The following is a 564-nucleotide window of genomic DNA, read 5'->3' on the forward strand; positions in this document are numbered from 1 at the left end:
CTCATACTGACATGCTGTTACATAACATTCAACACATTTCTCAGGTATTAGGTGTTATAAGTTAATGCTGAGTGATATACAGTGACTTCTATGGAAATACATCTTTTGAACCATTTTCTAAATTAGATATATTCATCAAAATGCTTGTAGAATTTATTATTATTTCAAAATACACATTAGATTCAGGAGTACAATGTAATGTCAGATTGACTATTGTCAAATTTTTGTTGATTTTTCTTTCCTCAGACCAAAGACCCTCGTTGAGAACTGACGTTGGATGGCTTCATTTCCTCGGATTTCTATTAATGAAAGTTTTCCTGACCATTCCACTGGCCCTTCTGCTTCCTCTCTTTCAAGGTGAGCTGTGTGTTGTAGGATTTGGGTTACATCAGTGATTACAGAGCATTACTTTTACATATGTGAGTTGGTCCATAGACCATGGGTCCCTTTCCCCCTTAAAAAGATATGAAACTCCCTCTCAGCCAGTGTTTAGAGTGTAATTTTTGCTCATTGAGATTATCTTATTACATTTAAAATCATAATGGGCTAGATATGTCTTCCATT

General features: G+C 34.9%; 1 protein-coding gene across 5 annotated transcripts in view; it reads left to right on the forward strand.

The window, feature by feature from the left end:
- Window positions 1-564, forward strand: part of LOC119593363 — a 12,398-nt gene that overhangs the window by 8,648 nt on the left and 3,186 nt on the right. For all 5 annotated transcript variants that reach the window (XM_037942290.1, XM_037942291.1, XM_037942293.1 and 2 more), the window contains exon 7: window positions 247-357. In XM_037942290.1, coding sequence (XP_037798218.1) covers window positions 247-357 — 111 coding nt within the window. The remainder of the gene's footprint in view (window positions 1-246; window positions 358-564) is intronic.

This window comes from Penaeus monodon, chromosome 32 (assembly GCF_015228065.2).
Source record: "Penaeus monodon isolate SGIC_2016 chromosome 32, NSTDA_Pmon_1, whole genome shotgun sequence".
Taxonomy (NCBI): Eukaryota; Metazoa; Arthropoda; class Malacostraca; order Decapoda; family Penaeidae; genus Penaeus; species Penaeus monodon.